General features: G+C 34.8%; 1 protein-coding gene across 1 annotated transcript; it reads right to left on the bottom strand.

Annotated features, from left to right (window-relative positions):
- Positions 1-1,334: 1,334 nt before the first annotated feature.
- LOC140783380 (SNF1-related protein kinase regulatory subunit beta-3) lies at positions 1,335-9,427 on the bottom strand. Its single transcript, XM_073130255.1, has 3 exons — positions 9,287-9,427; positions 2,036-2,102; positions 1,335-1,945 (listed from the first exon to the last, which is right to left on the bottom strand). The coding sequence occupies exons 2-3, from the start codon at positions 2,057-2,059 to the stop codon at positions 1,637-1,639; spliced, it is 333 nt and encodes a 110-aa protein (XP_072986356.1). The 5' UTR covers positions 2,060-2,102; positions 9,287-9,427; the 3' UTR covers positions 1,335-1,636.
- Between the last annotated feature and the right edge of the window lie 3,180 nt (positions 9,428-12,607).

Below are 12,607 nucleotides of genomic sequence, written 5' to 3' on the forward strand. Positions count from 1 at the left end.
AAAAATATTTAATTACTTAACGTGTTTAAGGGATCCCTGGGGTCCCTACACTCAAAGCAAACAAGGCTTAATGGAATAGAGTTTAGACATAACCATAGAGAGAAACATAATTTCCCCTAATCCAAATAATATTGAGCTTCAATATCATGGAACTCCAAAGATGTGTCATCAATACATGCTCCAGAAGAAAAATGCCGACCACTTAAATTTCTCATGTAAAAAAGAGTCTTTCTACTTCTACAAGTCTGCAAATCATGTAGTAAAGCTCAACTCCATCCAAAATCAATATACATGGGTCGATGTCAATCCATATAGACTAAAATCTAATTAAATAAGCACACTGGTCCAGCTAAGTCTAGTCAGGTTTAAAAGGTTGAATACCAATGAACTTCAAATTCTCTTCACAGGTCAGTAATAAACATTTGAAAACAAATGTGTTTGCAAAGAAACCCATAAACTGCCACTGCTTATTCTCCTAGAATTCATAATCGTTAATTTCCATGCCATTAGAGAACTTCTTGCATCTCAAACCTTCCATTGGCATATATACTTATGAATGCATTTTACAGTTCGCAGTTGACCAAAGAAAAAAAAAACTATTTGCAACACTGGCGAAATGATTCTACTGTACACCCCTCTTTTCATCTTTCCTAGCAGCTAGCTCCAGCAATTTCCCTCAGTCTTTCTCAAGGCCAGTAAAACTTCTGGATTTCTCACATCAAGTGCTTAACAGTTGTGATCAATTGATAGAAGTTTTGCGAAGATTTCCTCAAAACCTGAGATTTTGCACCAGCCAATAGAACCTCCTATGAGCAATGCTGTCTACAGAGTACACACTTCCACAAAAAGGATGGTATGGCAGTATCTCAGGCCTTAAATTTCTCACTCTACTTATCACAGAGAGATTTTTAGAATCACTTTCCAGTTAAATGATCGCAACGGATGAGAAAATCTGACCAATGCAGTTTTGGATACATCAATCAAATGACCAATCTTTCTGAACCCCCCTAAAAGTAGCCCACCTTTTTTTACTAGAAAAGGCACACTGGCTTTGTGGCCTTCCTTTGAGACTGACTCAAAAAACCTATCAATCAAGAGCCAAACAAAGGGAAAATGGGATCGGCAAATCCTTGACACCTTTCCATACCATCTCATATTACTGAGAAAAGAAACCTTGCAATAGATAAATCCTGTCAAGTGAACTTGCAAGCCCTATCAAATCACTACTTCACCACAATGATTGAATGGTTGCACTTGAGAAAAAATGCTCGCATTCACCAAAAGCTTCAAGCACTACTACATAGGTTCTCTGGTTAGTTGGCTCTCAAGTTACGTACTCAAAATGTAAAAGAACTACATAGCATAAATAGTAGAAGTCATAATTAGTTGCAATATACTGCCATGAATATAAAGGCTCGACTGAGTAAACAGCCATGCTTACTCTGAAGCCCCCAAAAATTGATCTGCATCATCATGTGAAACCCAGAAAGGTAAAATAAAAGACAAATGGTACATTTAAAAGGATGCACAATTCCAACAGGTTTCCATCTGTTGGTTGAGCACAGCCCAATGTGAGCAGTTGGTGAAAAATGGAACTGAAGCCATAATAAGACAGGTAACTGATCAATCAACATGTTTACCTTCTTTGGACCGGCTTATATAGCACAACAGTCACATATTTTGATCGGAAACGATGGGTGATTCCAAGAGCTACCACAGATCTGGAGCTCTCTTTCTCTATGTAGAGGTGATTCAGAATCACATTCTGAGGCAGCGGGAGACTGCTTGAATCATCTTGGCTCGGTGGGAAGCTCAGAAGAGTATGCTGCAAATGAGGAGGGACTAGTGGTGGTTCCCGTGCTTCATCTTCATTCCCTGGGATTGGGTTATTATAACTTAAATCAGGTGATCTTGGTACTTCAAATCCTACAACACTGACTCCTTCCTGCACCATTATAAATTTCAGTAAACATGATAATTTGAGATGCATAAAGAACAAAAATGGAATTCAGCAGTTTTATCACTAATCTATTACATGATTATCTCCACAAGGATCCATGATTTTGAGCTCAGCAGAATTCCACTTAAGACAGCAAATAATCCTGCAGAGGACAAAATATTATTCCAAATCGAAAATTTAGAACCATACTGTACACTAGAAACTCTAGATTGTAAATGACAGAAAGGAATATACCATGGTTTGCCGGATCGGCTGATCCCGATCCAAACTCTCTCACTCACTCTTTCTTTCTTTACCATAAAGCCATTGTTTTTCTTAAGGAGAGATCTAGCTTGAACGAACTCCGACGACATAGATCTAACTTCGGCAAACACCGGTATGTAATTTATTAATTTTATTTCTTTATTTATCTCTTAGTTTTTCATTTTTTTCTCTCTATCTCATTTTTTTCACTTTTCTTTTTCTTCACTGTACTATTGTTATTTTTTCTTTTGTTTAGTTTTCTTCTACTCGCTCTCTCTAATCTTTTATTCTTTTCAGTTTTCACTGCACCATAGTTTTTCTTTCTTTATTTTTTTTATTTTTATCATTTTTTCTTAATATTTAAAAAAATTTCTGCATTTTTTAAATAAATTTAAAATTTACGTAGTTAAAAAAAAATTCGATCTGATCTAGGTGATCAATACGGTCGATACGGCTGATCTAGCCGATACGTATCGTTTTTTTCGAAAGACTAATCTCGATTCCAATCCAATATTTCCAAACCTTCATCAATAGTCAATACTTGCAACATGCAAAATAGAAGAGAATGATTCACATTTTGCAAGCTACAATTGACCACATGCTAGCATAAATTCTCTGTAAGAATTTAGAGTTAAACTAACGCACTTTAGAACTTTCATCTGGCAACTCATTGCACCCAAATACCATGGTTCCTAGTTTCGGCCGATCTCGAGTGGGATTGGCCGAAACAGATCGGGATCGGCCGTAGCCGATCCCGATCCTAGCCGAAACCAATCTATTGATTGGTTTCAGTTGGGTATCAGCCGATTCGTTTCGGGTTGGGATCGGCCGTACCGGTCGATCCCTCACGAGACGAGCATGGGTAAGAGAGAAAGAAAGGGAAAAGAAAGATAGAAAGAGAGGGAAAGAGAGGAAGGAAGAGAGAGAGGGAAAGAGAAAGAAAGAGAGAGAGAGATGGAGCAAGAGAGAGGGAAAGAGAGAGAGAGGGGAATAGGAGAGAGAGACATGGAGAGAAAACAAAAATTAAAAAACTATGTTAAAGAGGGAAATAGGTGGTAGTCAGTGAGGGAGAGGGAGAGTTTTTAAGGGAGAGAGTTAGTAGGAGAGATAGTTAATTAGGAAGAAAGTTTGATAAGAGAGAGTTAGTAGGAGAGAGTTTAATAAGAGAGTGAGAGAGAGAGTTTGATAATAAAAAAAAGTTAGTGAAGAGAAGGTAAGAATTTTTTTAATTTCTGTGGGAGAGAAAGAGTGTGAGTGGTAGAAAGGGGGAGAAATAGAAATTGAGAAAATAACATTTATTTTTTAGTTTTTAGACTTTATATATGAATAATTTCTAATTATATCTTATTACTATTTTTCTAAAAAATTAAAAAAATTCTGTATTTTAAAATATAGGCCGATATGGACGTCCGATACGTATCGTTTTTCAGACGGCCAATGTAAAACTGCAACATGAATTGGCTATCATAGTATGCAGGAACTAATGTAAAACTGCAAAATGATGGCAGTCAGCTAGTTTCCTAGGTTCTCAATCCTTAAAAGGAATGAATATGAGAGCAAGGTCTTATATGCCTCCCTACGTTGTGAGTCCCTCACAGGACTTCTCATGCCAACTGTTGCAAAGAAAATTAGTAGGTGACTTGGCAATAGGAGGCAAAGCAGTAACAAGTTAGCTAACTCGGGTATTCATATGGCCATTTATCTTTGTCCACATTAGGTTCCCATGCCAATCAACCATTTGCATGATTTGAATTGACTGAATTAAGAAAAAGCAGAAGTAGAAATTAAATTTGGTAATATTTTTTGACAATTGGTCAAAACCTTCAAGGCTTGGGTATTTGCCACATAGGTCTTCAGCTATGTAGATAATCCAGGGTGTAAGGCCAATTGTAATTTTTGACATGCTTCTTATTCTACTTGCAGCAGTTACCATCCTGATTCAACCTGCTGCTTCCTTTAATTTAAATCATGTTTGCTAGTTTCAATTGGATGATATTTGGTTTTCTTTTCCTTCTAAATTGAGTGTTGAGACTGGAGAGTAATAATAATAGCAAACTGTTGTAAATAAAAAGGTGTTATATCATGGTAAAATGAAACCATATAAAAACGAGATGGGAGGGAAGGCAGTGGAGAGGATGAGGGAGAAAGAGCAGATAGTGTGACGTGTGGCAGCTAGGATTAGCTAGCACAAAAGAGGGGGAAGAAAGAACCAAGGTTGGGTTGGGTTTGGGTCTTAGAAAAACCAGTAGAAGCCCTTATAGATATAGGCAAACTAACATCTCAAAATTTTTGGTCAAAGAGAGTTACAATGTCCACTAGTATTTCAAGATTTTCAGCCAAACAGAACAGAATTTGATGTCCTAACCTGTATGCAAAATAATTCTTTTAATCGGCATATGAAGCCTTAGATTAATTATAAGGGAATGCTCTGCATTTTTCAAGAACTAAAAGGAGGCTGTGACATATTACTATCATGAACACATATAAGTAAAAGAAAATCTACATGCACTTCGTAGCTAGTTCTACATATAAAACTTAAGTGAAACATTCAAACAGTGAATTTAGCATTGAAGAATAATGTTACCATGATTGAAAACTCAAGTTCCGTTGGTTCTTGGATGAAGATAAAATTTCAAATTCTCAACTGGTTCAAGCTGTTTCAGTCTAGTTTTAGAAGTCTCAGTTTCAGACTCTATTCTTAACATATAAAACTTAGAAATATTAAAGCACAAGTTATAGAAATAGCACAAAAATAAGGAGAAAAAGAAGCTCAAAATATTAGGAGTAACAAAATGTAGTTATAACTACTACCATGTTGAGGTTTTTCTGATTAATGGGATTTGGGGGTATAATACTCTGGTTGCGCTTTAAATGCCTATATACTTACTTAATGTGATCACATTTGTGGTTTTAAAAGATATAAGAGCTGTAGAAATTTCCTACAATTTTGAGTAAGGTTTTCAGTACCAGGATCAGGATAGATATCATCCATACAAAAAAATGATATGTATCGACCGCTAGTATCGGATTAGACTATTTTTTAACTACGTAAAATTCTAAATATTATTTAAAAATGCAGGAAATTTTTCAAAAATTTAGAAAATATAAGAGGAAAGTAAGAAAATAAAAGGTACTCATATATGAATCCTAAAAACTTAAAAAATATATTAACTTACTTAAAATTTAAAATTTTGATGAATATCAAGCTCTCTCTCTCTCCCTTCTCCCATCTCAAAATTTAAAATTTATTCAAAAATTATTCACATAGACAAGGTTCCCATTTTTTCTCTACTTCCTCCCCCCCTCCCCTCCCCTCTCTCAAGCTCTCAACAATAGTAGAGATCATCGGATCTACTCTGTGTAAAAAGAAAAAGAGAGAGGGAATGAGAGGAATTAAAAACTAAAAAAATAATAAAAAAAAATCATCCAAGGTCCGGACCTTCGTCGGCGAATGTTGCTAGAGGTCGAGGTCGCTAGAGATTTACTCAGTCACCGGAAGAAGTGAGAAAGAAGAGAAAATGTAGAGAAAATGAGAGAAAGAAAGAAAAGAGAGAGAGGAGAAAGAGAGGCTGGTGTTTCGTCCATTCAGCCAAGATTGAGATCGACTGAAACTGGGAACTATGGTTGACTAGTTGAATTGCTACAAATCAAGTGATGCATTTTAGATAAAAGATAAAACAGAAAATTAAGTGGTTCAACTGTACAATATTTGCTCTCTAAAATATTTGAAACATGCACTAGCAATCGCCAAACCTCCCATCTCCTCTTACTTTTATCCATATAGTAGAGCCATACAAATTAGGTTTTCAAGTTAGATGTTCTTGCATACCTTTCAAATGTTAGACTAACATTTAGCATGGAATTTAATGCCAACCTGGCAGAGTGCATGTTGGGTGGCACATCTAATGCTGACAACCTGTCTGCATGAGAATTCAACTCATACCACGGCTCCACCTTGCGAGATATAAGATTGAAATAGAGAGAACAAGAAGAGGGAGGGGTGGGGAGGTCCAGTGAAGTTACTGCCTTAGTGGAGGCAAAGGAAGAAGGAATGAGAGAGGAAAGAGGAGGGAAGGACAAAAGGGAAGGGATAAGGAGACTACATCATCAATGAGGCAATGAGGAAGAAGATGATTGATTCCCAAATGTCTTCATGAGTAACCCAAAGTTCCCAAATTGACTCAGACAAAAACCCATTTAGCATAATTCAAATAAATTTTGGTTCAATTATAGCTATGGATTATGGTCAGTCCCAAAACTGGATTGGCTGTGCACATTTAGAATGAATTAGGTTTTGATCGGTTAGGTTTAATTGCTAACCAAATATGATCAGGACTAAACCCATTTAACTTATGCTAAATGGGATTGTGGTCCAGGCGGGGCTTGGTTCAGACCTGATCACAGTCCAGAATTGATGATCTTTTTCATTCTCTTACTCCAACCACCCCTCCCTACAAGAACTTAGTGTGGGTCTGGTGCTGCCGAGTAATAAAAATATTGAGACCATCTTAACTTTGCAATATGGACTCATAAGACTAACTTTTGACCTTCAAATTTCAAACTAGAAACACTAGGCTATGATAAGAGAACATGCAAATCTCTGAAATAGCTGAACAGAAATATCCAATCAACTGACACCAAATAAGAAGCATTAAATCCCCAAGAGATCTTGTCCCCACTCTTTCTTTTCAGTAGCAGATGAGAGCAGCCTTTTCTTCCTATCATATGTAGATAAAGGAGGCCAGTCACTAGGTTCTCAACTTCTCTATCCAAGAAGTGGACTTGTTCTTACATCTATTTTTCTCAAGACTGATGCCACTCTTTCATTCAAAATTGATATCTGATTTTCATAAACAAAGACAAGAGCAAAAGGTTCAAAAAATTCAACCTTCCAATTATCCCTGTTACCCTTGTCTCTTGTACTCATTTAACAAAGTGAGGAAAGAAACTCAAGACTGGTGATCTCTATGGGCACTTAGAAGAAGAAAAGCAAGCAAATGAAAATGAGACTCTTGTACTCATTTAACAAAGTGAGGAAAGAAACTCAAGACTGGTGATCTTTATGGACATTTAGAAGAAGAAAAGTGGGAAAATGAAAATGAGAAGATTATTTTCTCTTGCATCAAGCAGGTCTTTCTATAATCTTGATCACCCAACTCCCACTATTTAATATTTATGATTCTGGTAGTTAGAATTTCCTCACCGAAATATATTATGGGTTTCAGCTGTATATTCATAAGCTTCAAGATCTTCAATTGGTGGGTCCGACGGACTTGACTCCCATTAGGGAGACCCAAAGTGTATCAAGTCCAAAGGTGAGGTCTACAAAAAGTGGGGACAATAAGGGCTTTCTAGAAACCGTAAGATCCCTCGGGCCAATATATTAAAAAAAAAATCAAGGTAGCCACCTTAGGCAAAAGGACCACTGATGTGCCATGCCCAAATGTTAGGTACGCATGTTAGGCAAATTAAACTGGTGCAGCCATCTAGGCAATCACTCAACTGCTAGAAGTCAGGTGATTATGCGGCATTTGAAGTTACTAATAGTAAATTATAGAGCATTAGTATACAGTCCCTACTTAGATATTTGGTTCCAGCAGCCTTCTAAATTATAATTTATAGAGGGCTTCTAATTCTTATCAAGTGGGTATTTTTACCTAACCTGTTATTCCCAGCAATATGACAGAGACAAAATTTCAGCTAGTAAATGAGAAAGACACTTTGAATTGTTCAGCATCTCTGCTGCTCTTGTTGTGCCAATAGCAAAAGTCACCACCATGCTAGAAGAATCACTGAACTTTTTAGTTATGGATGTCACATAGTTACTATGTATAAATTGGAGGTACATATGAAATAAGAGGATTTGCATTATATGACCTTAAATCTAGGTGCCCGTCTAATCCCTAGACACTGCATGACTCCCTAACTGGCCCACCTCCTCCCAACAATTATTTAAACCTATCATTAAGCCAGGTAATATTTTCTCAGATAGAATTTTCTTATATTTAGTTATTATTACACATAATCAGACTCTAGAAATAGCGACAAAGAAGAAAGCTTGACCAAGAAATAAAAGTATAAGAACTTTAATAACAGATTGAATAGAGAGACTTGTAACTTAAACAAGAAATGGAACAAGAAGAAGACAAGAAAGAATGAATAGACAGAGTAGAAGCAAATCTACATATTCTCAAGACTTATACAAACAAACAGATCAACATACAATTGAAAAGAAAAAAAATTACAAGTCAGAGTGCGGTCATGGATATTTCTCTTAGCAACCAAAATTTTGCAGGACATTTCTTCCACATAGTTACAACTTTTAGAATTTGCACTTGTTTCTCCTCTAGCAGATTACTGTTAAACATCGGATAATCGACCAATTGCACATTAGATCAAGTCCATAACATTTTTTACTACTTATTAGAGATGGCATATCTTGATTTATGAAATTACATCTTTGATAACGGTCAACATCAGCTCCAATTTTTGCATTCCTCCCTTAAAATGTCTAAACTTACCCCAAGAACATACTTAACTACTATGAAATATGCAAATTTCTATTATGGACTGATCTTAACACAGAAAACGTCAGTAGCATTCTTAACCGTACCCTATCTTAAACGCTAACTATATCAGAAAAGGCATATTTTGATATGCAGAGAAGAACTTGGCTATCATGACTGATCCTACAGCTTTTGCGGACTTGAATCCAAATACCATTTGATCTAAAGAGAATTTTGGTTCGAAAATCATTACATCGAACAAGAAGCAGATATCACTTTCCTATATATATTGGTCTTAAAGCTACCAATTTCATAAGTGGTCTTAGTAATTAGTACCTCACCCTCCCTCAGTACCATTCCCCTTCTCTCCCCCTCCACCCACTCCCCTTCCCTCCCTCCACTAGGTTTGCAGCCTCTACCGAAGGGGCTACCTACCCATCGCGGAGGGATGTCGGCGTGGTGCTGCCCCTGCCTACCAGAGAGAGAAAGAGAGAGAGAGAGAGAGAGAGAGAGAGAGAGAGAGAGAGAGGGAGAGAGAGAGGGAGAGGGAGAGGGAGTGGGAGAGAGAGAGAGTTACCTTTCCCACCGTCACCAACCGCCGCCGTTACCACCCTTCGTCGCCGCGAATGCCGTCTGCCATCACAGAGACGAAGGAAATTGCTCCCGGGTTTAGATTTAGGGCTTCGAATGGTGAGAGAAGGTAGTGTGAAGGAAAGAAAGAAAGAAAGAAGGCAGTGCGAAAAGAACCTTGTTTGGTTTGATGCTAGTTCTCGAACTAGATTACCTAGCCTTATTTTTTGTTTTTAATTCAAATATTTAGAACTAGTTCAAAAAGTAATATGGTGTTTGATTACTACGCTAAAGTATAATTTTTATTTTTTATGTGATATAAATAATATTAATTTTACAAAAAATATTAATAACATAAAATTAATGGACAAATATGGCCTTTGACTTTGATAAATTTAAAAATATTATTACTAACAATAATAAAGCCTTAAATTATTAATTTCTGGATTTGTCAGCTTCCTTTGCGGGTGGGCTTATAATGCATGTAAGCCTTGTTTGCGGGCTTATTCCATATAAGCCTTGTTTACGTATTATTATTTTTTTATTTTTTAAATAATATAAGATTAATATTTTATTTTAAATAATATATAATATTACTATTTTTATTTCCTTTATTTATTATAACCCCTCGTGTAAGGCTATATATTAGTTTTTTAATAGTTTTGTAATAATTTTTAAATATTATATTTTAATTTTTTTTTTAAAGAAGTTGTTCATATTCCAATTTTTAGTTTAAAAAATGAGTTATTGCTTACTTAAAAGCTTATAAGACTATAACCCTTCTATAATTTAGAGTGGACTTAGTAAATTTAAAAAAAAAATTGGAGAGAAATATATTTATTTTACAGGGAAATTATAAATAGATAAAGAAAAGATTTCAAATTGGGGTGTCAGTATTATTTTTTGTGAACCATGGTGAAAGAGAAACTCTTTTCTAATAAAAAAATATTTATTCTTTTTTTTTTGAAAAGAGAGATAGAGAGGGGAGGAGAGAGACAAGATTGACAGCATCTAAATTGATGGTTTTGAGTTATGTCAAAGGTAAAATTAGAATTTATATATTATTACTTATTTATTTATTAGGGATTGAACTTGATTAGAAAAAAAAAGTTAAAAAGGTGTTTGGTTACTAAACCAATTTAGGGGTCATTGACCAAGTTAAGGTACATCCCTTGAACTCAAAATAAACGAGGCTTGATGAATATTATTTTTTTCATATTCATAAATAAAACTCCTTATTCTAAAATACAACCTCATTCTAGAATACAAATACTATTTATTAAAATTATATTTTATAGCACACTAGTACCTAATTATTAACTTGCCCTTAATATCTATCTCATCAATCTATTTTATATCAAATTAAAAGACAATCATAATAATTTCATAAAAATTAAAACACATTTTTTTTAATATTTTCGTTCACTATCACATTAAAGATAATTATTACACACTTATTTCAGAATATAAGTGAACATAAGAATAGTTATTTCTAGAATAAAAATCTCATTTTGAAAATAACAAAAAGGAATACCTATTTTAGAATTGACTTTATTTTTAAAGTAAACAAAGCCAACTAAATAGGTTGTTGGATTCACTAAGCTTTACTAATCCAATCAAAGACTTGTATCTGATATTCGAGTTTTCTTATTAATAGAAAATTCAGATAGATATCTAACGCATGTCGAAAAGTAGAAGTGTAAAAGAGCTAAGCGAGCTAGCTTTGCTCACGCTCAGCTTGAAATTTATTTTCAAACTTAAAATATTATTCAAACTCAGCTCGCCTACAGTGGAGATGAGCCTAAGTTGAGTTAAATTCGACAGAGCTAGTAAATGAGAGTGTTTTCTTCTCCAACTAAGTCATGGTGTTGCAGCTTCAATGAATGCCCTAAGGATGCCAACTCCATCTGCCAAACTGACCCTCCCTTTTTCAAATTTCTCTTCCACGCTAACAATGCCTCTATTGATCAATATGGTAACAATGATTGTGCTTACTTTCATTACAAGGCATGCCTTATACTAATTGAGCCTTCTTGTGATTTTAAAATCCACTTGTTTCACTAATCGATTGATGGGGGGTATAATCAATCCGAGCTTAATTGATCAACCTTAGCTCTGATCAAGCTTGAATTGAAAAGAAATTTGTGCCTATATTTGTCATCAAGCTTAAATTGAAATTGTTTCAATTGAGCCAATTTCAATCTCAAGTCGAGATCGAGCTTAAAACAAGCCGATCAATAAGCAATTTCAAGTCTTAATCAATTCAAGAATTTAGAGCCTAATCAAGCGTAAATTAGATTAAGCTTGAAGGTCTAATTGAAAAATATAAACTAGATATATTCATATATTTAGAAAGATCTTAAAGGATCATAATTCAGAACTAAACTCTACAAGACTAGAGTACATAATAATCCACTTAAATAAAATAGAATATAACAGAAGTATAGTATATATAGTATAGAAAGCATTTCTCATATATATATATATATATATATATATAATTATTTGAGCCTTATCGAGCCTACTTGATTGAGCCGACCCATGACCAAACTTGGCTCATTTTCGAGCCGAGCTTGAAGGAGCCTTGTTGAGAGTTCAAGTCGACTTGATTATTCTGACAGCCCTATCGATGGAAGGTTAACTAAATCCTATAATATTTTTGAAAAAAAAGGATTCATAGATCTATTAGGTTTAAAGATATAGAAAGTATAAATTCAAATCGAAATCATAAACCATAAATCATAAACCAAAACTGATTTGGTAGAGGAAAACTGTATTCCACTAGGTTTAATAAAAATAATTAAAAATTGAAAGAACACCAAAATAGAAGAGGAGATAGAAATTTAACTCCTAGGAAAACTAAGAAAATCAAACTCAAGTTGGAAAGTGAAAGCCGAGTAAAAGTAGGGAATGTAAAGTTGAAACAAATAGCAAAAGTAAAACACAACAAAAATTATGACAATTTTTTAGCATAAAAATTCTGTCACAAAGAAAGAAATACACTATGGACCATCAAAACCAGATCAATCTACTCACAAAAATCATAGAAATAAGTTTCACTTATAATTGCTCTTACCGCACTAAGGATTATTGATTGAAGTCTCTCATTTGCTCGAACTCCTCTCGATTACCTCGACATAGGAAGCCTCTAATTAATTTCTACAACAGCGGCCCATCATCCATGTGTGACCCAAATATCCACACAACATGCACGAGGCACGTGATAACCTGGACAAACGTTAACACATAAATAAACATATACTCAAGATAATTCATTCTAGAAGTAAATCATACATAATCCAAATAAACTTTTAATACATAAAAATCT

Source organism: Typha latifolia, chromosome 3 (assembly GCF_019914945.1).
Source record: "Typha latifolia isolate L0001 chromosome 3, TyphaL0001v2, whole genome shotgun sequence".
Taxonomy (NCBI): Eukaryota; Viridiplantae; Streptophyta; class Magnoliopsida; order Poales; family Typhaceae; genus Typha; species Typha latifolia.